The sequence below is a fragment of the Seriola lalandi genome, unplaced genomic scaffold (genome assembly GCF_002814215.2).
Source record: "Seriola lalandi dorsalis isolate HSWRI2012SDOR001 ecotype SW California unplaced genomic scaffold, Sedor1 jcf7180002054578, whole genome shotgun sequence".
Lineage (NCBI taxonomy): Eukaryota > Metazoa > Chordata > Actinopteri > Carangiformes > Carangidae > Seriola > Seriola lalandi.
Window position 1 is genome coordinate 1,126,739 of NW_019525131.1, and position 24,017 is coordinate 1,150,755.

The window sequence follows — 24,017 nt, forward strand, 5'->3', positions numbered from 1 at the left end:
AGACAAGTGCGGATGTGGTTCACTGAGAGGGTTTAGGTGTATTGATGGACCGATGTCTACGCCATCTACTGTGATAGGTGGTGAATAGCTTTACTTTGTAATTGATGCTCCACAATAGACCTGAGAATGATACACATAACACTCCACTAGTCCTGTATAAAATCAGTGATAATAAAGGTTTCATTTTAAAGTCCAAATAAAATAGTTAATTATACAAAAGCACTCAACAGAGAGAGGAACAAATACATGTACACTATGTTTGAAGTACTTTGACCAACAACACAACTACGTGAACACACCATGACAATATTCTACTTGTTGAGGGAAATATTGTTCATTTTACTCCACAACATTTATCTGAAAGCTTAAGTAACTAGTTACTTTTCAGATGAAGACATGAGCACAAATTATATAACAAGCTTTTATAACACAACAGTTACAGATATTTCCAACCTTTTCGATTTCATACAAAAATCAGTGTGTAGTCAGGTCACACTTCAGATGATGTATGAGTTGACTCCACCAAACTGTGATTTATCCCTCTAAACTTCTCTCATGGTTTAATTTCAATAAATGTTCCAATGATCCCATTTCACAACAATAATCAAAGAGTAGAGAAAAAGTCTGAAAACTGAAAACAGATTTGTGGATCAGAACTTTGTTTCTTCTTTCCTCTCTTATAAATCTGAGATTTGTCTGTCTGCCTGTAAAACCAGCTCCACTTCCAGCAGCTACAACAATAACATGCTGCTGACACACTGATGCTTTAACTACATTTTGCTGCTAATACTCATGTACTTTTACTTAAGTAGGATTTTTTTATTCTTGTAATGAAGTATTGGACAATATTGTAATGTATTTTTGTTGTTGGATCTGAATACTTCTTCCACCACTCACCGTTTAATGATTACACATTGCATCCAATCAATATAATGAATGATGATGATTGATAGCTACTGTTTTTTCATGATCTTATTTCTTACAGATTAATGACCTGCTCACTCGCCTCACCAAATAAATTGTTCACATTAAGAAAACATTTATCTTCATCTAAGACCTTATACATGTGTTTGTCTTTCTAGACAATACCTATATCTCAGAGGTCCATCTGGTGAAAAACAAGCAGTGGTTTTGTGGTAGTTTAAATATAAAAAAACAGACCAATGCACAGCTGCTCCATCCTGGATTTGTAATTGATACTGGGAATATCTATGGAAGTGTAATGCATTCACTTGGGGGACAAAAATTGCTCTGTTTCTCTGAATTAACAAGATCATTTTCTCAGAATTCTGAGATAATTCAGAAAAAAGAGCAGGAATTTTATTTCTACATTTTTTTTAAAGAAAACATTTTTTAAAACGTTTTCTCCAAAAAATTCTGCTGTTTTTCTGAATTAATGATATCCTTATCTCAGAATTTTGAGATAATTATCTTGTTAATTCAGAAAAACAGAGCAGAATATTTTTTTCCTCAAGTGAATGCATCATCGCTTAACTGTGAGTAACACACAGCCAACAACAGTTGGTTTTCAGTCAAGTGTGACTCATGAAACGCAACACAAAAAGTAAACAATCATTAGAACAGTAATAAAAAGACTAAGGCTGAAAAGATGGTTGGAGGCTGATCACAAGTTGGAGTCTCTCCGTGTGATTAGCAGGTGAGTTGATGCTGAAACCTGGGCAGTCTTCCCTGATGTGGAAACAACTTTTCCTTGAAGTCCACATGCTCTTGTGGTTCTGGAAGACCAGGGTCTTCAGGCAGAATGTCCTCTTCTGTGGTCTCTCCTAACACATTTATTTTGCTGGAAGATACAAGCAAGGACAACTTCAGAGCACAAACATGTTTCTCCTGCCACAGCTTTAAACAGGGTTTCCCTCCACTTCCCTCCCTGTAATGTGTTTTTCAGGGAATAGACAGCATCCATTACCTCAAAGGAAACAGCTGTGTGGAGGATGGAGGGCATTAAAACAAATGGACTGTGTTTCAGAGTGAACGCGTTGTGTACTGAGCCAGGACACCCCACCAAAATGTCCAAAAACAGTCCTAAAGTGCTGTTATTGCTTCCATTTGAATTGAATAATATAGTTTATAGCTGAAATAATAGATTTAGTTGGATTTTGGTGAAGTCCACAAGTCCAGGGGCCAGTTTGGCAAAGATACTTCAGACTGGTCTGTAGTGTTAATGTTGCTCATAAATCACTCATGTTAGTCAGGCTGTTTCATTAAAATAAAGACCAACTCATTTTAAGACAAACACATTATACACCTTACCCCCAGACTAACTCAGGCCTAAGACCAATGGGCCTCATTCACCAATATCTTCGTAAGCATTTTCTTAAATTCTTTTTGAAGTTGTTCTGAAGAAAGTCCTTAAGAAAACTCTACATCAGATTCATGAACGTGTTCTTGAATTGTGCGCACCTGTGTTCTTAGATTGATGAATGCCAATCTCCTCGTAAATTGAAAGCATGTGCCAGTTGGCCCTAATTAACAAAGGCAAATGTGGAAAATGACCTTAAAAGGGAATGAGACTTAAGGGTCGTGTGCAGACACAGACAGAAGTCACAAAGAGATACCTTAAGGGAAAGTTGAGGAAATGACAAAACGAAATCTAAAGACAAAGCACAGCTATGAAAACGTGAAAGGAACTTTAGTAGTCTTGAAGTGGATGTACTGCTGCAGGAAGTGATCCACAAACGTGCAGTTAAGTGTTAATTTAAATCTACACATGCACACACCTGTATAGATTAGACATTGTGTTTTACTCTGCTCCATTGTAAATAAATGTCTTTAAGTACAACTACTGGTGTGTTTAATGTTGCACAAGCGTGAATATAGCCAACCTCTACTCAGTAGAATTCCAATCCTTCAACTGTAACTTACTGTTGATTTGGTAATTTGGTTATAGTTAGTAAGCTAATGGTTAATCAGAGTTCCAGATTAATGGTAATAAATTGAGACTAAACCCATATTGGCTATTTTGCCTATTAGTTTAGGCTGGTCCCCCTTGAACTTTAATTAATTTTGAAGTTATTATTTAATATTAATATTTTCTTAATTTATGATAGCCAATAAATTGATAAACAACCGAAATCCAACATATTTGGTGTCGAGCTCATGAGGTAGAGCTCAGACCCAACATTAATTATATTAATATTTATATATTAATTAAATGTCACTGTCATGCTGGAGCCCTGCAGATGCACACGCGCTTCTGGGTCTCCTTTTTTTCTTTTTTTGCATTTTTTTAATTACATTTTGTAAAGTTTCCCTTGATAACCTCCTAAAATATTCACATTTTACTTATTAATTTAAACATTGATTGAAAACATACACTGATGCACAGCAAATGAACTGCACCACTGCGCATGCTAAATGACAAAGCTGTGGTGTAATGTCTCTGCTCTGTTGCTCTGTTTCTGTCATGTTGTGGTTATCAATCTTCTTTTAGGACGTGTCCATTAGTGAGTGGTTTTTGTGGTGCTATGTCATGTTCACTGTGTTAACAGACTACTCACTGAAAAACTGTTACAGTTGCGTTTAACAAATACAAATGGTTCTCAGGCAGTTTCTGTCACTTCAGTTTAATTCAGCCTTCATCACATTCCGTTTTAATGTATTACACTCTACCCACATGTCCACACAGTTCATTCAAGATTCATACAAGATTTTACTGTCACATGAACGTCAGTGTGTCAGGCTCACATAATTCACTCAGAATAGAAACAATGGAAACAGATGAAGGTCCACACATGGTTTCCAGAACTATGTGAAACAAATAGTGTTATATTGTCATATGTGAGGAACCGTACATCAAGAACAACTTACACAGCGCTGCTTTGTTTTCATTTTTACAGTCTGTGTTCTTCAAGCTGCAGCGATGGAGGCGTCGTCCAGCTGTCGACCCTGAGGCTGAGGAGGAACAAACACAAACTTCACTCTGAACATCTTCACATTTACAAAACAACGACTGAAGTGTGTGCTAACTCAGGTGTGTGTGCATTACCTTGACGAAGATGCGTTGAGGCAAGAAGCGCCTCAGTGTGTGTGTGTTGGAGGTGGGGCAGCGGGGCAGGCAGATGTTGAGCTGTGGCAGTGTTTGGTAACCAGCCATCAGAGGGTAGTAGTTAAACAGGATCTGCTGCTCTGAGCCAGGGAGGATACGGAGACGCACCTGCATACACACAGACACACACACGGATTCACACACAGTATAAATGCATCTTCTTGTTCATGCAGTAACTTAACAGTTTCAGTGTGAAAGCAATAGTGACATTAAAAACCAGTAACTAGTCTCTGGTCTCCAGTAATGACATCAACATCAATTGCATGAGGTCTCAGGACTGTCCCACTGTCAAACCATCATCCAGCTCTTCACTGTCTTCATAGTTTAAATCTGAAATGCAGCTACACATGTCTTTAGACCTGCCACTGACTTTATTGGGACCTCATCTGTCATGTTATTGTGTCTCCTGTGCAGAGGTGTAGTGCTGTTTGTATATGTACCGGAGCACACCTATGGTCCACGCGCACGCTTGAGTTGCAGCTCGTTACAAAGGTTATGTAACCTCTGTTCCTACAGTGACAAGTTTACACGCATTTACTGACCTGTCGGTAAAATGAAGCCATATTGGAAACATCCATTCAGAGAAGCTGTAGTGGAGACAGAGGTCAGGTGAAGCTAACAGGCTAGGCTATGAAAACGTAGCTAAGCTAGCTTTCTGTCCAAGTGTAACAGACTGACTTTTGTCATGTTTCTGTGTAACTGCATCACAGATAAATAAAGTGTCAGAAGAGTGAATAATGAATGAAAGGATGTTTTCTGTCGTTTCATCTTTACTAATCAACCATTCACTGAGCAGCTCAGAGGCTACCGGCAGCTACCAGCATCTTTTAAGGTGGAATGTTTTCTTGCATATTATTCAATGCATGATTGAGGTTTGGAAATCAATCAATACACCTAAATGTCAATATGAGAACGTTGACCATTTCATTTGTTTTTATCAGCTTTGTACATGACTCTTTAGTGATGATCGGATGTTCAAGCTCTTAAAATTGTGTAAAAAATTTCAACCTGATTCTGTGAACTCTGGATATTTTATTTCATGACTTTGAGAAAAAAAAAAGTGGTGGACGTTGTATCGGTGGCTCCGGCAGCACTACATCTACGCTTACCTGACCAAATCTCGTTTTGACAGCCTCACACACTCACAGGAGAGTGTAAAAGATGTATATTAAAAGATTGATCTTGGGTTTAATGAATTGATATCAAATATTCAAATGATGATCGATTTTAATCGGATAATCCAATTTGGCAGTTATGGGAAATTTAACTTAGACAGCTGAGCGCCCAGTCCTCCGTTTATTACTCCTCTTACTGTTATGAACGTGTGTTAGACATTTAAGGTGAAATGCTTTTTTTCTGCATCTAGACCGTATTAAACCAGGTCCAGATCTAAAACCACTACACTCAAGCGTGTGGTTTAGATTATACCAGAGAGGCTAAAGACTCTTTAAAAGACAGTTTCTGATTTGAGAGACCTTTATCCTATTCCTAAAATGCAAAAAGGGGTATTCATTTCTAGAATCTAGACCAGATTTGCAAGTCTGAGTCTTGTGGTTTTTGATCTGTATCTGGACCTGGACCAGAGAGCATTAAAAGTTTTACCTTAAATGTCTAACACACATTCATAATATTAAGAGGTACAACAAACGGAGGATTGTGTCCATATGTCAGACTATCAAGTCCGTGAGGTCTCGCTCACAGATATTTTGAGCCCTTCATGTTCCCTTTCCGTAAATCCACATTTCTGAAGACTTTGCCTGAAGGAATTACCCAAAGTTCATAGCATAGCGATGTTAATCATAAGGCTACCATGGTTACCAGGGGATGCCCAGAAGCGTAAAAAAAGGGTAAATAACCATCATAAAACCAAATGAATAAAGAAGAACAAACAAGCATGAAACAAACAAACCCTAACATCAAAATTACGAGACAAAATAAGTTTACATGTGAGAATAAACAGATTAGGCTCCAAAATGTAATATCTCAATACAGCCCCGCCCATATATATATATACAATATGATATTTTTTCCCCTTCAGCATTATGAAAATATCACATATGGTGGGAAATAGGCCAAAGCTAAAACACAGAGCTCAGTGGTGACTCAGAGCCAGAACTGTGTGTAGTTAGCTGTCCTATGATGACGATGATGAAATCTCTAATCTGCTTTCATCAGATCTGATCCAACATTATTTTGTTCACAAACAGGGAGCGAAGGAAGGGAGTAAAACATGCTTTTCCATTGCACAACCAAAACAGAGAGAGGACAGTGCTTTTGTTTTTCTGTGGTCTACTGTCACTTTAAAAGAGAATACAGCTGTACCTGTTTGAGTCCAGAGAACATGAAGGCATCAGAGGGTTCAACAGCCATCTCCACCTCCTGCACTAGAGCTGTCCTGTTCTCGATGTGGTAACGGACTGGAAGAGACTCTCTGACTCGACCAAATGATGGTAAATCTACAGTAGAGGTGATCACACGCAAAACAACTGACTGCTACAGATGAAAACTATGAACAGTAGTAGATAAGCTATTCCTTTATTAGTCCCATAGTGGGGAAATTTGCAATATTTCTGCCATAAGATGTGTGATGTGTGTATTGACTTAAAGCAGGAGTGTACTGACCAGCATGGATGTAGAGAGGAACAGACTCCAGGATGACATGAGGTAGAGTGACTGTGGTCTGGATGAGAGGACTGTCTGCACTGGAGGGCTTCCTGTCAACACATTTACAACACAGTTAAAGGCTTTACAAGACTCAGGTCTAAGAACTCAATACAAGATGCAATTCAATACAAGTTAACTCTAATAACTTCGAATTACTATTTAACTATGTGATTCTTGGCAAATATTAAATATTCTCCATAGCATTATTTTCTTCTTGATTCAAGAGTATAATCCCTTTTACATTGGCTTGTTTTGACTGTTTAAGTTATGATCTCCTTGACTAATAAAATACAGGACAAATAAAGATGCATGTGTTTGTCACCAGAACAATAAAATATTCTCTCTAGTTTAATTAACTGCTCCAGATTGATCTTTATCTATTATTTTTAAATTCATTCAAGATTTTTTGATGCTCGTCTGTAGATCAAATGTTTTCATTGGATGTATTTAGTAAATACGTTTTACTTTATAAATAATCAGGAAACAAAAAGATATTTTTATTGTCTAATTTTTTTTTCAATTGAATTGAGAATTGGAATTAATAAGAACAATCAGAATTGGTCCATCAAACAATAAATGGTAAATGGATTTATTTTTTACATACATATTTTTACATTTTACGAGCTTTGTTTAACGACCACTCAAAGAACTCAGGTCATATTCGCCCATTCACACACACACATTCATACAGTGCTTCACAGCACATCTCTATCACACTCACTCACTCATACACCAATGGTACATTGGGGGCAATTTGGGACACTTTGACATGTGGACTGAAGGAGCTGGAGATCGAACCACCGACCTTCTGATTACTGGACGACCTCAGCCACAGCTGTCCGTACAATACCCAGCTCTATTTACGAACCCCACACATTACTCAGCAGCATCCTCTCAAAATGTGTGTGTGTGTGTGTGTACACACCTCCTCCATGATATCAAGTACTGTCCTGTAGCCACCGTGTTATTGCTGTTGGTCAATGGTGGACATCGGAGACAGAAACATTCACTGGCACATTCACCTGTCTGCAAAACCACTGAACACACACAGTTGTTATAGTCACGGTACATTTTACTTTTAAATTCAAGAATGATTGTAAAAGGTTTTGTAAGATCAGTTTGAAGTGGTCGGTACCTTCCTGCAGCTGTGACTGCAGCTGTGGTGTGTTGCTGGTCATAGTGAGGAGCTGCAGAGAGGACGAGGCCAACACAAGAGGCCAGGGAGATGAGGAAAAGATGTCTGTCATCAACAGGAAAGGAATGTTCACTGCTACCCGGTCCAGTGGCTCAAACTGCAAACACACAGACTCAGGGATAATAATGTTCTACTCACCACACTCATCTGGCTCATTGTGAACACAAACCATCTTAACTCTGTCCACATTAACTTGCTTTTTCCCTTCAGTTCCCTCTGAAGGACACTGCTGAAAAAATACTGACTTAGCTAAACAAACACTGGTCCACCTGATTGGTTTCACCTACTCACCTTGGTGGATACAAACTTGACAGACACCTCAAATGGGACCACTGTCTCTATGGTAACAGTCTCATCCTGGAAGACAACAGAGCAAGAGAAGTGTGAACCTGGTAAGAGACAAAGTGCTGCCAACCAATCAAGTTGCAGGAGTCGTAGTCTCTCCTTCAGCGTTACAACGTTGAATAATGACCATTAGTGTTTTTACAGAACACTGTGATCTCACAGTGAACTTAACCTTTGACCTTTTGGATATGAAATGTATCACATCATCATTTTATCCTATCTTCTCAGTTCATCTTTGAGTCCAAGTGAATGTTACTGAGTGTTCATGAGAATGAGACGTACAGAAGGATGTACAGAGTCTGTAAACATGATGTGTCTATTTCCTCTCACAGACATGGACATAGAAACATTCACAAGACCAAACATTTTAAATGGGTGTTGTGTTCAACAAAGTTCTCTACCTTATGACATCTGCAGACAATTTGTTGTCCTTCCACTGTGGTATCGATGCTGTAGGCCACGTGGAACAGGAACACCCTTAGTCCAGTTGACACACACCTCACATACACACATCTCTCCAACTAGACACAAACACACACACTTACTGAGTTACAATGTTTCACTCTGGGCAGACTGATACAGGTACAATGTACAAACTGTTGAATGAATGAATGTGACTATGCCCATACCTTCTGGCCTGGTTTCAGGTCTCCCAGTGGTACATCAGGCAGCAGAGCAGGTGCAGCGTCATCACACACCTTTGAGCCGTCCAGTGTCACATGTGTGGTCTGGCCTAGATTGGCATCCTGGCCTGGACACACCAATCAAGACAAACACTAAATTATATTCTATACACCGATGTTATGCCCTACATCTGTAACCGTGGTCACTGAGAGCTTGTCTATCTGCTACAGACAGAGTAACTATAAGGTTAAACACTGTTGCTAAAGTTCATTACAATAATCAACATTTGGGGACGTATGAAGTTTCTTTCTGAGAGTGAGATAAGGAGATCTTTACAGGCCTACACCCTCCCCCTCCCCACTCTCACTATGTTTGGTGCTTTCGCCGGGAGGCTCCGCCACATTGACTGTTGTTCTAAACTAATAACCCGGAAGTGGGAGTGGGTTATAAAGCCTCCAACACTAAGCCTGCATCAATGCAGGTTTACAAACCACACTCCCAGAGAAGTGCAGCATCACTTTGGGTCCAGGATGGATGAAACACCACAATACTATAAATGTGAGTTCTGTGTGTTTATATCCAAAGGAGAAGTCATAAATCATCTAAAACAGACATTTCACAGAATATTATCGTGCAATACATGATGAAATTAGAGGTTACATTGTATTTTGGAATTAACATTTCGCTGTGTACCTGAGAATCGGGATATTTTTTTTTTATGATCATTTCAAGAACTTTGGAAAAAATAAGGATCTAATCAGATGAATTGATTGATGGAAAATAAGAAAATGTTCAACAAAAAGAGAAATTTGGCCAAAGAAGCATGTGAGTGAGGTTTTATTTATCTCTCTGACTATGTCATGAATGTGATGAGGGCCATGTCATTGCCCACACACATACATCTTTGTTTGCTGTGTGTAAGATTATCTTTAGATAAATATTGATTAAATTATAATAACTCTCTCAAATATTTTGGGTAACAATGAATTTTCCATGTTCCAAGTTTCCATGAGAGAAAGGTGAAGGCGTCCTAAGCTTGTCTCTGAGTGGGAGTGTGTAAGGGCCGGATTGGAATTGGGGCACAGTCTGAAGTCAGGACATGGTTAGCCTAGCTTAGCATAAACTAGAATCACCTCCTCGTGGTTGTATCCCTCCTCCTTTCAGACTAGTTTCAGCTTACAGCCTTGTTTATCCAGACTCATAAAATATGAACCATTTGTGTGAAATTTTGTCATTATTTATGTGTGAAGTCTTGAGTAATGGCTAAGTTTTTTCTGAGGTCACCATGACACAAATCTAATCAATTCATCCTTGAGTCCAAGTGAATGCTTTGGCCAAATTTGTAGGGATTCCCTCAAGGCGTTGCAGAGATATTGCATTCAAAAGGCCAAAACTGTGTTTTGTGAGATCATATAATCTTGACCTTTGACCACCAAAATCTAATCAGTTCATTCTTGAGTCCAAGTGAATGTTTGTGCCACATTTGAAGAAGTTCCATCAAGGCGTTATTGAGGTATCGTGTCCATGAGAATGGGAGGGATGGACAACCTGAAATCAATATGGTGCCTCTGACTGTTGCCAGCACAGAGCAATAAAAACAGTCTGACTAGTTCAAGCTTAGTGCTGTCACAGTAGTTCTGCTGTACTTGTATCAGTGTACCTGGTTTGAGGCCAGCTGTCAGTTTGACATCTTTGGCCACACCCTCCTCCTGTGATTGGACGGTGAGGTTGATGCAGTACATCTCATTGTTGAGAGCAGGAGGCTGGTGGCTCAGCTGAACTAAGATCTTTGGGACTCTAGAGATGATCCTGAACACACAAGAACAAACTAACTGAAAATCTCACACAATAACTGTAGAACTGACAGGTGATGTGTCTGAACCAGGCCTCACATTGTGCTGTGCTGGATGCTCAGGCTGTCCCAGTCGAGCTCTGGCCGCATCTCCACGCCTCGTCCCCATCGGCGTGATGACCTGCTGGCCTGCAAGGCTTCATGGGCAGAGGCTGCATCTCCTCCAGCCCCTCTCCAGCTCAGAAACACACAGCGGCCATTGTCCCTGCCCAGCATCACCTCAATACCTGTCATCTAGATCAACATACACAGGTAGCAATTAGTTCTCTCTCCTTCTCTTACACACACACACGCACACACGCGCACACACTTACCTCAATCTTCTTGCCAACATCTTCAGACTTTGCTACGAAGCTGAAGTTGTAGCATTTGGTTGTCCCTGGCAACAAGTTCATGCTCTCCTGAGCTGACGACTCCACCACACACCACTGGTTGTACTCCTTCACACACAGATACATAATCATTTTGTTACTGATTCAAATTACAGGACTGGGACCGGGTCTGTTTTGGTTGAATTATAAAATTAAAAAATATATGTCAGGTGTCCACGAGTTACAGTCCTGGCTTTTATTGTTTACTCTTAGACAAAGTCCAGTTTGGAAATTAAAGACAAGGATAGTTTAAGTTAGACCATGTCTTGGTGTTTAGAACATGATTCTCTCTTCATTAATACAGTAACACATCACAAATCTGCTGGTTAAAAATTCACATCAGGTCATATTATAATTGTTAAAGTTCTGCAGCATCTGGTGTGTCCTGCTTGTGTCTTTTGTGTGTCTGTCTGTGTGTACCTGGTTACTGAGACTGACGGCCAGCTTGCTGAGTGACAGAGGGTGAGGACAGTCTGCTCGGAGGAAGACCTGCAGCTGGATGGGCTGGTCTACGTGGAAACTGGGAGAGCAGAACTTGGCCTTGCACTGGACTGGAGTCAGAGAGAGACTAGAAGGTTAGAAACACCTAAAGCACCATTTCCAACCTTTGTATATACAGTCACAGTGAATTTAATACAAGAATGTGAACAGTTCCTTTGAGTGACTGCGTGAATACTAACTAAACGGTATGTAGTCCTGCACTTCTATGGTGAACTCATTTGATCCGGCTAAAGACATGCGGTCGTTCCACAGCGACCTCGCTGCAATGACAGAAGATGGATCACAGTCTGGCTCAGGGTCAGGAACCTCGTTCTGATGGACGAGACAGAGACTTTTCAGGACAGGAGACATTGGAACAAATGAAGCATCAACACTGCTGTGTTATTCTTTATCACGTTACCAAGTGTTGTGTAGTTTTGTTCCTATTAACATCATATATTTTGTGACCGACTGAACATTATGTGTTGAGTCCTGCTCCTCACCATCAGGACTTTGATGAGATTCTTCTCAATCCTCCCCTTCTGCTCCTCCTTCAGTGTTGAAGCTAGAAAACACCATAACGACATCATTAGCTTTTCCAGAGTTCATTGAAAACTCTGTGTGTTGTGAATGTGTGACCATACACACAGTTGTAAGATGTGAGCCACTAATAGTTTTGGAAGACTGACACTGACATTTCTAGACAAAAAATGTTCACACATCAACTGTAAAATATACTTAAGAAACATCTCAAGGAAAATGGACAGCTAACACTGGACACATGCTAACACTGCCTCAATGGGCCAGAAACAGACCTCATGTAATGAGTCAGTCTCTGAAAAATGTACCTCCACAAATAATTTCTCAAACTAAAGAAAACACTGAGGACCCAAGTTTTTTTACAGTCAAGGACAGAAAACACAAGGCTGATACCCTCCACTAAGATAGTTTTTTCTAATTAAGAATTTAAAGCTTTCACATCAGTGGTTCCCAACCTTTTCCAGCTCATGACCCACTTGAAAATCTCAAAAATGTTAGTGGCCCACATCCAATCATTTACGGAGGTCAGATAATGGTCAGAGCACTATTTATTTTAATGATGACTATGGAAGATTCAGGACTGAACTGAAGCAAGTGAAGCTCAGTTTTCCGGTTTAGTTTGATGGAGGAGAGATCACTTGTTGATTTACCATCTCTTGACTCTTTCCTTTAAATCTTCCTGTGGCTAAGCAGCTATCCTGCAAATTTGCAGCCTACATGAACCACTGTTTTATAGGGCAAAAATGTGCTTTGACTTGTTCTATTTAATTAGTGGAGTTCTATAGTATTGAAATGAGAATAATAAGCCTATAAAAGAGGTGTCCAAATAAATTTTTCCATTTCATGACATGAACATTAATTCAGATTGTCAACCAGAACTAAATAAATAGATAAAATAAATTGCAATAAATAGAAGGATTACATTTTCTTCACAAAAGTTAAATCTAAGAGAGTGTCTGACTGGGACAAACACAGGCCTTTGACGTCAAACAGTTACCATTTTTAAGTTTACCATTTTAAGGTAAACAGACTGAGAATGATGCAGTCAGACAAACAGCAGGTGGATGACAGTGATGTTCCCTGTTTGGTTGTAGCCATGTTGCTTACCTCTGCCCAGGAGCTCCATGCAATATATGATGTAGTCTTTAACACTGGCCATCAGATAAGCACAGCGCAGAGCTGTGGTCAATATGGCTGTCAGGAGTCCCCACCATCGCTCTGTACGATAGTCACACATCACATAGTCCAAAAGCCTAAGACCACGCACGCGCACGCACACGCGCACACACACACACACGCACACGCACACACACACACACACACACACAAGAATGAGAGTGTGACACTCAGGTGTTCGTCTAAACATTTGAACCATGATGATCAGAGCAGAGTGTTTTCTTACTTGAGGGCTTTGGTGTAGTCTTTAGCGTGGTAATACTCCTCTCCCATCTGCACCACTGAGACACAGACACAGAAGTGTGACAAAGTTAAACAAAAAAACAGAGCTTTCCCCAAGACTACTAGCTGTCTACCAAGATGCTTTACACAAGGGTAGACTTGGTAGGTTGATGAAAAAATCTTACTCAAAATACTAGCAACCAGGTTAGAAAAGGTAATTGCTTCCCTTTTTCACCCTGATCAGGTAGGTTTTATGAAGGGGAGGAACTCATCTACATATTATGTGGAAAGTGAGGAATGACGATGATCCTATAGTTGCCTTATCCTTAGATACCAAGAAGTTATTCGATAAAGTAGAGCTATCATTTTATCTTTCACATTAGATAAATTTGGTTTTGGTCAACTGTTTAGGCAGGGGGTAAAATTAATACACACAGATCCTCAAGCCACAGTTTTCACAAATGGGATAATGTCTTTTTCCTTCCAATTAAGCCGTGGTACACGCCAGGGCTCTCCTCTGTCACCCCTTATATTCACACTCTTCCTGGAACCATTAGCTATTCCTTTGTGGAATAATATAAATATAACTGGAGTCAGGGCTGGGGAGGTAGAGCACAAACTCTTCTCATATGCTCATGATTCGTTATTGGTGCCTGAAAACCTTGAAGTTGGAGTTCCAGAAATCTGCTCAATTATTGACTCCTTTTCCAAAATATCAGGTTATACAATAAACTGGGCTATGCCACTATCTAGTGTTTGTCCCCCATCTTTAAGAACCAACTGGCAGTTTAGATGGATGCCAGAGGGCATTACCTACTGTATCTAGGGATAGAATTAACACGTTGCTTAAAGAAAATTATGGAAAAACATATCCTACCGATCCTCCAAACTATTCAGACCTCGCTCAAAAATTGGGCCAAGATGAATATATCTTTATTAGGAAAATTAATCTTGAAAATGATGATTGCCCCCAAAATAAACTACATTTTATACATGCTACCTTTGTCCTTCCCACACCGATTACTGAAAAAATTCAATACAATGGTGGAAAAATTTCTTATGGTCAGGGAAAAGACCTCTATTTAACCGGGCAAAACTATATGCAGCAAGCGAGGAAGGTGAGCTCGCTCTATCCCACATTAACTGGTATCACTGGGTGTTTTCAATATCCCAACATGGCAAAATAAATCTGCCTCAGGACAAGGTCCCTTCATGGATCACTGAGCAGGAATTAATATACCCCTCCTCATTAGAGGCCTTCCTGACTCAACAAGGCAGACCAGTTCCATTTCAAAACCCAGTGCTGGCCTTCTCCTGGGAAACTTGGAGGATGGTACATTAAATAACAAGGCATAACCTATATACCACAACAACAGTTTCTGTATGGTACAAGAAAAAACTGTTGATAAATGGGAAACCATTCTTTTGGGAAATATGGATCATCTCAGGCATACAGGTCCTTGGTGACCTCATGGATGATGAGGGGATCTTTCGATGTTTCGAGGATCTCAAAAATAAGCATAATCTGCCTACCTCAGACTTTTGGAAATACTTAAAATTAGGCATCGTGCTCTTTTTGACAAAAAATTTAAACTCGTTGTATTACTGGAATCTACGATATCTTTCTGAAAAGAAGACATATGCATACTGGGGCATCAAAATTTTATGAATACATTAGAGGCACTTAACACGGTTAAAAAGGAGTTGAGAAAAGGATATTGGCCAAGGCATCTCAGATGACTGTTGGGAAAACCTTATAGCCACTTGGCATACTTATTCACAGGAAGTGAAATCACAGCGAATACTTCATAAAATAATTAATAGAAGCTATTGGACCCCCTGCAGACTGGCAAAACTAAAACTAAGTGACGAAAACAAGTGCTGGAGATGTGGAAAAGAAGCGAGTACTCTTGTACACTTGTTATTTTTCTGTGAAGAGGCAGACACTATGTAGAAAGACATATTGTGTTTTTTCTGAATAGGGTTTTAGGAACACATTTGAACAAATCTCCCATTTTGTGTTTATTTGGGTTTTTGCCACATCATATCAAACTGTCACAACACAGGAGGTTGTGGTTTCGCATAGCTACGATTACTGGTTGTAGAATCATTTTACGTCACTGGAAATCCTCCTCTATGTCCAATTTTAATAAATGGATAGACTTAATGTGTAAAATGGCCTCATATGAACAGGTGACATTTAGGCTGTGTGGGAGAGAAGATCTCTTTAATGAAGTTTGGGGCCCATTTCTTTCTCAGTTAGAGAAACAGTGACATAAGTGTTTGATTGACAGTTTATGTATATCTCATCTTTTGATATCTGTTTTGGTCTATGGAGCTGATGGACTCATCTGAACCATCTATATTTGAACACAGGCATGATGGATCTCTGTATCCTGACTGATGGACAATGTGAACTATTAATTTAACAGCGTGGGTTAGTTATAATCACTGATGACTATATCTAGGGTCTTCTGATTGTATGAAGGACTTTTCAGGGCTAATTTTTTTTTTTTTTTTTTATGTACAAATTGCGAATGTGGCTTTGGTCACTTGACTTATATTCAGCATTATTATGAGTGATGTTGCAGAGTCTGGTCTTGTGAGGTTGTTACCAGACTGTCTTTTTTTTTTTTTGTGTGTTTGTTTTCTCTTGTCTCTTAGTGTTCTGCTTGTTTAAAAAAAAAAAAAAACAGACGAAATGACAGTTTGTAACCAATCTGTACAGTAGATGAATAAGTCTGTCAAAAAGATCATCAATCATATTATATCAGTATAAAGATGACGTGCCTGATGAGCCTAGGTGTGTTTACCATCTGCAACAGTAGGGCTAGTAAGAACTACCAGAGGTAGTTTACCAGAGGTAGCTAAAAAATGGTTGTGGTCTGATCCATGAGAACTGAGTCCTCATGTAATAATGTAGTAATAATTATTGTGTGTGTGTGTGTGTGTGTGTGTGTGTGTGTGTGAGTGAGAGAGTCTGGCGTTGTTTGTAAAGATAACAGAGATTAATGAGGCTGTTAACGAGTAATATCCATCAGCTGTGTTCAGCTGGAAGACACAGAGCTCATACAAATGTGTGGGAAATAGGTCAGTGAACCTCTCCAACTCCTGCCATTTAAAAGAAATAAAAATAGAAATAGAAATAGACGACAGTACATAATATCAGCAAAAGTATCACACCGTCAGCGCAACAAGACTCTCCTAAACACATGTGGTTTGGTGTTTCTATGTCAAAAATGTGGAACCAAGGAGCAAGTAAAAAAAAATTGATTTTTCAGTATTTCTCTGGAAATTCCAATTCTGAATTTGTATTACAGTCAATGGGGCAGTTGGATGGTACTCCCACCACTCAGAGGCTTGTCTGAAAGAAGACAAATTTGTCTATGTCCTGGAAAATTTTAATGAGTGAAGAGTGAAATGTGTAGCTGTGAGGATGAGTTAAACAGATTTTTTAAGACCAGTTTAACCCCTTCTCCCACTCTAGCAGTGATGTCATCCACCCTAGCCCCTGAACATTCCGCACAATACACACCCATTATAAACTAAAAAATTATCCAAAAAAGCATAAAACTTAAACTGTGATAAATCAAAGATGAAAACAAGTTTAATAGCTGAAAGTCTTGTAAACATTTTAAAGTTTAAATGAAGTCTCTACCTAAAAGTATACTGAAGTAGTTGAAGTTCAAAGAGTAGAAGGTTTGCTGTGTGAATGCCTCAGCATTCATACTAATGACAGCAGACAGACTGGCAGTGACTGTAAAACTGAAAAATAAAAACAGTGGATACCAGTGGAGTCATTCCTGATGTATTCAATAATAATACATTTCAGCACTTTGCTGTAGATCAGTGGGAAGCATTAAAGGACCTGCAGAGATGAAGAGAGCACAATGATACTCACTGAGGTGACTCTTCATCCTGGGACACTTGTACTTCTTAAACTGGGCAACAGCATTACTGAGCAGTGCTATTATCAGCTCCTGTAGGAGCAGAGAGAGAACCATGTCTTAATACACACACCACAAAACATCAATATTTAACAGCTCATCTTTATCAATAGTGTGCAACTTTTTATCCTTAGTGCCTGGAATGTCTTGTTTAAAACATTTCCCAGAAGAAAAACACTTCACTAATAAATCTTTCCTGTCAGAATTAACACTGCTGTACACACTCAAGGCTGGGTTTGATGAGTCTGTGCTTACTGGTATTTAAAGTCACAAAGTGGAGGATTTTAAACTCTGGAGTTGGTTAGCATTAAAAAAGATAGTAGCAGATAGTAATAGAATAAAATATAATCTCATTAAAAAACCCAAATACTGTGGATTTCAGTTTAGTAACTGCTACCCTAATGCAGAGGGGACAATGAAACAGTGAGCAACAATATGGCTACAGCTGTGTATGAAGTGAGTGTGTATTTACAGAATGAGGGACATCTCTCTCTTTAATCTGCAGGGCCAGAATCCCGGTCTTCTCCTTCTCTGCATCTGGAGGATCAATACCTGAAGCACAAACAACAAATGTTTTACCCATACACTTCTAACATTACTAGATGATGATGTCATGATTCTAAGAATTCCTCCTTCATTAGACAGAGAGTGTGTTGTTCCTACTCTGATGTCCTTGTCTCCACGGTCTCTGCCCATAGAAGTCCAGTCCCCCACTCTGGATGTCCAGTGGGTCAGGGGAGGGACAACTCGTTCCAGCCTGGAACCAGAAACCATTAACTGATTGTTCAGTTTATAATGATAAAGTAGTATCTGTCTTTCATGTCAGATTTAAAGTGGTAAATTAAATGTGTGTTGATGTTCTTCTTGAACTTTTTTCAGATTTACTGAAACTAAAAGTAAACACTAAGTAGAAGCACTGATCAGTCTATGTGTAAATTAGTAGTAGTCTATAATATTAGCAGTAGTACTAGCAGCATTTACAGTAATAGTATAGCAGTATTAATCGAAGTAGTGATATGGTCTGTAGTGGTAGTACTAGTATTACTGGTAGAAACAGCTGGAGAGATTGTACCAGTAGCAGTGTCGTTACCTGGCAAAGCTGCTGAGCCAGCTGCTTCCTCTCCTGGCTGTAACAGGCAGCCTGCTGGTAGTAGAAACCAGGGTTCTGGGTCTGGATGGCTGTCAGACCCAGTTTTATGGCTTCATCAAACAGCTCACCAAACGACTGAAACCTGATAGGAAGTACATAGACAGGATGAAGCATCAGATGATGAAATATTGAACAGAGACTGATTTGAGTTGTCCTTTACTGCTGGAATATCACAAGCACAAATAACACTGATGGTTTGAAAGATTATGATAAAGTGGATCTATAAGTAACTTGAGGCATGAAGTGAAAACTAAATGTGCAAGAGGCATCAAACGGGTGTGACGCCATGATTGAAAGCTGGGTTTGGCAGGGCTCCCTGATCAATACTGCACAGACTCTGGCTCCAAAGACATCACCAGTGTAAGGTGGCAGCACCTGTTTCTTATTTTCATATTCTTATTTATTTAACCTATCTGCTGCTACCTGCTCATTTGCACTATGGCATGTCTTGTTATGTGGAATCCATGTATTTTTATTGTACCTTCTTTGGTACTAGCCGAAGACAAATTTCCACTAAAGGTGGAAAGTCAAATCAATCAAATCAAATCAAATATTTTGGCTTCAATCTTGTACAGTGGGAGGAAGTGGAGACATGTCGTCCATCTTCATGTACAGTAATTGAACCTGATATGGTCTTCTGCTGTTGTAGTACATCCACATGTTGTTCACTCTGAAGCTTTTCTGCTCAGCAGTTGTAAAAAGTGGTTATCTAAATGACTATAGCCTTTCTGTCAGCTCCAACCAGTCTGTCCAAACTCCTCTGACCCCTGACTTTTCTCATCAACATAGAGCTGCTGCTCACCGGATACTTTAGGTATGGTAAAAAACTCTGAAGAGAAACACTCAACCAACGATAATGTCACAGTCAAAGTCACTGAGATAATTTTTCCTCATTCTGATTTTTGGTGAAAGCATTGCCTGTGATAAAATACAGCAGCAATAAACGCTACTAGTATGAGAAACTCCTGCAAGTGGAGTTGAGACACTACACTGACGTCAGCACATCAGCACCACCGTAATCAACCAATTAATTCCAGTCAGGCACTTTGCAGTCTGTGCATACAACTTATAATTACTAATATACACTCAATTGGCAATTTATTAATTTATTATTAAGATAGTTTTAGACAGTTGATTCTATTGATCAATTGGGAGAAGGTGCTCTGTGAGTTTACATCCTCTTTAAATTATACAAATGCAACAAGAAAAAAAACCACAGACTGAAAATAAAGATGGACGTAGCCTCTGTGACGTCACCCACAGGTTTCTGACAAGCGGTTTTGAAGCTCAGAGTGAGCTGTTCCGCTGTCACCATATTGGTAGTGTCTGACTCCGCTCTTAACTCCCAGCTAATCTAAATATGGTCTAAGAGGAGGGGCATGTGTGGAGCTGAGACTCTGGTGCATACGCTCACCCATCTGTCACTCAAAGAAGCAACGCCCCCAATTCTACATAACTTTAAGTCTTAATGAGCCTGTGCATATTCTCATTTGTCCAGGTCATAGTATCCTAAAGGAGTTTTAAATCGAAAAAACAACTGGACTTGATTATTTGTCTGGGAAGACGTTTCACCTCACCCCTCTTTAAGTCTTAATAAAATGTTAACAGGTAAGTTATATAAACAGTTGTCATGAAGGAGGAAATTAGCTCTAGAGACCAAAACTGTTTTTGTACCAGGCTGTAAACATGTTTATTTCTGCTGTAAAGTTGAACATTTTAACATTTAACATCTATGGGGATTGACTCACTATTGGAGCCACACCTAGTGGTCCTTAGAGGAACTGCAGGTTCATTTTCCAGCCTGGAGATTGATGCTTGGGAAAAACTAATAGTATTCTAATAGTGGTTTAGAACAGAGCTGGTGGTCAATGTCAACAAGAAAGGGACTGGCTTGCTCAAAAAGTATAATGCTGCACTGTGAGCCAGTGTGTGTATGAGTAGATTATCTTCATCACTAATGATCATAATCTGTGATGAATGAATCCATAACTTTAGCACAGGTGAATAGATGCCTGTCTGTGTATCTTACTGTTTAGACATCCATGCAGCATGCTCGAAGGCCAGCTCAGCACTGCCTATCTTCTTTTTACACAGGTCAATGTGCTTCCTGAACTGAGCTATAGCATCCAGAGGAGTGTTATGCTGGAAACACAGACGACAGATCTGAAGACACAGAAAAGGAGAGACAGACAGAAAGAGAACTGTATTATACATACATCTGTAATCAACACTGAATGATATATTTTGAGTTTTGCTTCCTCTGGATAAATGCTATGTTTTTATATATATTTTTTGCTTGTTTATTCTCAACGGCAAAGAAGTGCAGTCCACTCAACCTCTCACCACAAAGTCTGGACACACATCACTGAAGGAACATATAGGAGTCACTACCCAGAATATGCATGTAGGTTGCACAACATTGTGGGTCACTTGGTATTTTGCCAGGTGGTGTATTAAATCGGTGATTCAGGTAGATAAATCTTTTTTAAACCCACACCAAAGTATAACAATGCTAATCTTAACCATAAGCCACATATGTAATGTTATTGTATTGTTGTAAATGTTTTGGACTGTCCCCACTTTGTGACTGACTGAGGGCCTGACACTTCCAGCCTCACACCCCCGCCACTCTAGACAGACACATACCTTATAGTTGATGAATCCAGCCATAGTTTTGATCTCCAGCATGTTGGTCTCGTGGGCTCTAAGCTCATGGACAAGACTGTATGCAGTTCTGTAATACCTATGGAAAATAAACTTACTTACACTCAGAAACAGCCCAGGTACATGCTCATATTGAGGAGCTGGCGAATATTATTATGCTTCACATGTATGTCTTCTTCTCTGGACATTTTGACAATGATAAGCTCATGTAAAGAGAAACCACTTGATTACTTGTTTTTGTCTGAAAAAAGAATAAACCAAAAAGACCTGGTAAGTTAAATCACTGATGAGGTGGATGACTTCATATACTGCAAATAACAGGAGTGAATCAATTTTTCACTGCTGCTTGTTTTATACACTCTGGGTGAAACTTTTTAGTTTTTTCCAAAATACCAAATTAAAGTAAATACAATACAATAATGGAAGAACTGAGCAATAACAATCACAACATTTTTAATGACTTTCCAATTCTCTTAATTTTTTTTACAGGCTTATGGTTTTTATCAACCTCTACCTGTCAATGTAAACACACTTAATTCATATTTTGCAATTTCAAAGGTTTTCTTTACAAATCCCTTGACAGCTGGATGAAACATCACTACTGTTTATGGTCTTAAGGTCCTACCAGGAGCTGATCACAACAAAGTGTCAGTAAAAAAACTTCTGAATCTGTGGCCTCAGACTCACTTGAGAGCATTCTGTGTGTCCTGTTTCAGCTCACTGAAGAAAGCGATTTTAAACTGGTGTCTGACAAACAGCAACTGGGAACACAGAGAGGGATCTCACATGAAACAGTGGCTTATAAGGAATGTCAAGTTACTTTCAGGCTTTCTTTCCATGTTGAGAAGCGTTGTACAATGTGGTTATTCTGCATCAGAATTAGTGGCTGTAGTGTGGTTGTGCATACCTGATGTGTTGTCTTGTTGAGGAACTCCTTGTGCGATTTGACACGACGGATCTCAGTGTAGTAGTATGTCTGAGCATGTTCATAGAAGGCATTCTCCAACCTGCAGGAACACAGACATCATCTGAGTGGAACCAGTGAAGTACCATGCCTGTAATTTCACCTTTCTGCCCTACCGGGGACCATGCTGTATTTACTTTATTGTTAACTACCTTATAATATAGCCCACCAGGTGGTCGGTGTGCGGCAGTACGAACAGACTCTTGCCAGACAGATCACAGGCATTACAAAGAGCTGCTGCTCTCTCTGAGGCAACCAGGTCCTCTCCTGTGGAAGAGTGCTGATGGTTTAGCTTGTTAAAAAAACAGACAGTGGGTTGCTAGGGTTGTGCTATAATCACAACAAACATGCAATCTAATTGAGGTCTTAACCTGGAGGCAGAGGAGTTTTCTTCTGGATTAGAACCACAGCCACCTTGGTGTTCCTGCCTTGAAGACTGGTCCTGAAGATAAACAAACATAAGAGACAACTGCAGATGAAATTCAGTGTGGTTATGTTTCTGATAAGAATGTGCAGAACAGTGTTAGCTGTATAAAAACCAGTGTGCTTATTCCGGGTTTGACAGCTGTCAGAAAAGCTTTCAGTACTGAACTCAGTGAAGTGTTTGGAAACATGAAGAAACATCTTTTCATGCTACAAAAAGTCTTCCATTGAAGCTGCATGGCATGGCATTTAAGTAATAAGTGGATGATGGCAGTTATGACAACGCTAATAACTTTTTACTAAAACTGAACATAGATGCTAAAAATCCATTTAACAAGTTGCACATGATGACAAAAACCATCAAAGTTTCCTCTGTTCGTAAAACAGACCCACACATACACAGGACATAGAATCCAGTCAGCTCCTCGCTCCCTCACTGTCAATTCAAACTTTTCTGAAGGCAAATAAAAGATAAACTGACCTGACAATCTCCACTTTAGTGGCACATTCAGACTGTTTCTCCTTCCACTGTGGGTCGTCCCAGTCCAGTTCATAAAAGAGAACCACCAGAGCAGGTACCAGATTCAGATGTTTATTCATCCAGCCTGTTTTCAGAATGCCTTTGGGGATGTACCACTCATAGGATGTTCGCTAGGAGACAGACACACAGTGTGGATACATCTGTTCAAAAACACTCAGAAAAAGTCCACATATATTATAAAAACTGTGACATGGTTCAGACAAACTATTTTAAATCCCACATTTCCAACCTTCATTGACACGAAAAAATGTAGAGACTTTTGTCCTGTATCACCCAGTTTTGGTCTCATTCTGAACTCTTTTACGGTTTTTGAGGCCTTCCCCCCTAAGTGCGGAGAAAGCTGTCCAAAGCTCCCATAGACGCCCATGTTAAACTGAGATCTGAAGCTCTTGCCCTCAACAAAGTTGAGGGGAGTTTCAAAACTGTGATAAAACCTCAACCGTAAACTGTAGGTAAGCATATAAGATATCAATGTCTTTATTGAAGCCTTGGGTCGGCTGTGGTGAGGTGATCTTTTCAACAGGACTTGTAATTTTCCCTCTGATATCCCATTTACTAACACAAGATTCATCTTAAAAGCTGTTGTCTGCATAGGGAGACAGAGGGGATTGTGTGTGCTTGTTTCTGTCCTCCACTTGGTGACCACAGTCACCATAGCAACCAGTGTCTCAGCAGGTGCTACTGACAGTTACTGGGGAGAAATGGGCAAAGCTGACTCTCGTCTCGTCTCGTCGTCTCCCGCTTATCCGGATCCGGGTCGCGGGGGCAGCAGCCTCAGCAAAGAGGTCCTCCA

General features: G+C 39.7%; 1 protein-coding gene across 9 annotated transcripts in view; it reads right to left on the reverse strand.

Annotated features, from left to right (window-relative positions):
- Positions 1 to 315: 315 nt before the first annotated feature.
- Positions 316 to 24,017, reverse strand: part of trappc11 (trafficking protein particle complex subunit 11) — a 28,245-nt gene continuing 4,543 nt past the window's right edge. For 8 of the 9 annotated variants that reach the window (XM_087177031.1, XM_023417820.2, XM_087177030.1 and 5 more), the window contains 28 exons: positions 23,165 to 23,334; positions 22,632 to 22,702; positions 22,413 to 22,527; positions 22,204 to 22,303; positions 21,984 to 22,057; positions 21,279 to 21,375; positions 20,662 to 20,795; positions 18,573 to 18,714; positions 18,146 to 18,239; positions 17,955 to 18,034; positions 17,437 to 17,515; positions 13,540 to 13,594; positions 13,245 to 13,390; positions 12,101 to 12,162; positions 11,798 to 11,930; positions 11,538 to 11,668; positions 11,061 to 11,186; positions 10,787 to 10,980; positions 10,555 to 10,703; positions 8,900 to 9,021; positions 8,672 to 8,791; positions 8,217 to 8,282; positions 7,866 to 8,022; positions 7,656 to 7,767; positions 6,689 to 6,780; positions 6,389 to 6,522; positions 4,007 to 4,174; positions 3,569 to 3,912 (listed from right to left, as the gene is read on the reverse strand). In XM_087177031.1, the coding sequence (XP_087033157.1) occupies positions 3,868 to 3,912; positions 4,007 to 4,174; positions 6,389 to 6,522; positions 6,689 to 6,780; positions 7,656 to 7,767; positions 7,866 to 8,022; positions 8,217 to 8,282; positions 8,672 to 8,791; positions 8,900 to 9,021; positions 10,555 to 10,703; positions 10,787 to 10,980; positions 11,061 to 11,186; positions 11,538 to 11,668; positions 11,798 to 11,930; positions 12,101 to 12,162; positions 13,245 to 13,390; positions 13,540 to 13,594; positions 17,437 to 17,515; positions 17,955 to 18,034; positions 18,146 to 18,239; positions 18,573 to 18,714; positions 20,662 to 20,795; positions 21,279 to 21,375; positions 21,984 to 22,057; positions 22,204 to 22,303; positions 22,413 to 22,527; positions 22,632 to 22,702; positions 23,165 to 23,334 (3,168 nt within the window). In that variant the 3' untranslated portion in view covers positions 3,569 to 3,867. Of the gene's footprint in view, positions 1,802 to 3,568; positions 3,913 to 4,006; positions 4,175 to 6,388; positions 6,523 to 6,688; positions 6,781 to 7,655; positions 7,768 to 7,865; positions 8,023 to 8,216; positions 8,283 to 8,671; positions 8,792 to 8,899; positions 9,022 to 10,554; positions 10,704 to 10,786; positions 10,981 to 11,060; positions 11,187 to 11,537; positions 11,669 to 11,797; positions 11,931 to 12,100; positions 12,163 to 13,244; positions 13,391 to 13,539; positions 13,595 to 17,436; positions 17,516 to 17,954; positions 18,035 to 18,145; positions 18,240 to 18,572; positions 18,715 to 20,661; positions 20,796 to 21,278; positions 21,376 to 21,983; positions 22,058 to 22,203; positions 22,304 to 22,412; positions 22,528 to 22,631; positions 22,703 to 23,164; positions 23,335 to 24,017 lie in introns of those variants that run through there. The other variant, XM_023417821.2, reaches the window with a different exon arrangement.